Source organism: Buceros rhinoceros, unplaced genomic scaffold, assembly GCF_000710305.1.
Source record: "Buceros rhinoceros silvestris isolate BGI_N320 unplaced genomic scaffold, ASM71030v1 scaffold27495, whole genome shotgun sequence".
Lineage (NCBI taxonomy): Eukaryota > Metazoa > Chordata > Aves > Bucerotiformes > Bucerotidae > Buceros > Buceros rhinoceros.
In genome coordinates, this window is record NW_010413814.1 from 5,812 (window position 1) to 6,822 (window position 1,011).

The following is a 1,011-nucleotide window of genomic DNA, read 5'->3' on the forward strand; positions in this document are numbered from 1 at the left end:
TCCAGGTTGCTGCTGAGCGACCGCACTCAGGATGTGGAGCCAGAAAGAAACAATCACCTTCACGGTAGCGCTGCCAGAAAACGCTCCACTGGTTTAAAAGGGTGTGGAGCTGGGGGTACTGGGTGAGGTGGGTTCAGGGCGGGGGGAAGCCCAGGTGCTGCTGGAGGGTCCCAGCCCCAGCCAGGCCGAGGAGAGCTGGCGGAAACGCTGCCTGTGTTCTCTTCACAGTGGTGTGCGAGCCTGGGACGTACAGTCCGGACACCGGCGTGACCTGCCAGGTCTGCAAGAGGCCTCGAGTCAGAAAGTACGGGGCAAGATCTTGCAACTAAACTGACGACAGAAATTGGAAAGCCAGGGAGCAACTGCGAAAGCACAGCTGGTTTGGGGACGTTCTCATCATCTTTAGTTGCCAGATCTGGAGTCCCACATTCCTCTGAACCATCAGAAAACCTTCGCGCACCCCTAGACCTTCTGTAGGCAGGGACCGCTTCGGCTGCTAAAATGATGCGTGAAATGGCGTGTGAATTCAGTGAGAAAAGGGATGTTTGTCCGATGGCTGTTAGTGCAGAGCGTCCGTTCGTGGTGGTGACAGCAGACACGCCGCAGCTTTGTGCTGCAGTTTGCTCAGAGGCCATAAAGGAGCCGTGAACAACACGGGGGGAAGCAGCAAATCCTTGTGGTGGAATCACACGCCATAATGACATACGCCAGAATCTCTGCGGGCAGTTTCCAGCAGAAGTATTTACCCTTTGGGATTTAAAAGCATTAAATGTCCTCCCCTTCGTTTTTCCCTGTGTCTTTCCGTGTCTGAAGTGTTCCAGCCTGCTAACGGCTCCCTGTGTCACCCCGCCAGCGGGAGCTGGGGTCTGTGAGAGGGTCAGTAACGAATTCTACAGCCCAAGAGTCAGGGGAATCCAGGACCAGCTTGTCCAGTGCTCCCCAGGAGGCAGCTGGTATGTCCAGGGGAAGAGGAGAGGCTGCCGAGCCGCCTGCAACCCCCGGAGGATGGCT

At 56.5% G+C, this 1,011-nt stretch overlaps 1 protein-coding gene across 1 annotated transcript in view; it reads left to right on the forward strand.

Moving 5' to 3' along the window:
- The window catches only part of ZPBP2 (zona pellucida binding protein 2), a gene marked incomplete at both ends in the record, with an annotated part of 5,182 nt that extends 4,878 nt beyond the window's left edge, over positions 1-304 (forward strand). The window contains one exon of the mRNA XM_010136901.1: positions 229-304. Within this exon, the coding sequence (XP_010135203.1) occupies positions 229-304 (76 nt within the window). The remainder of the gene's footprint in view (positions 1-228) is intronic.
- Positions 305-1,011: the final 707 nt, after the last annotated feature.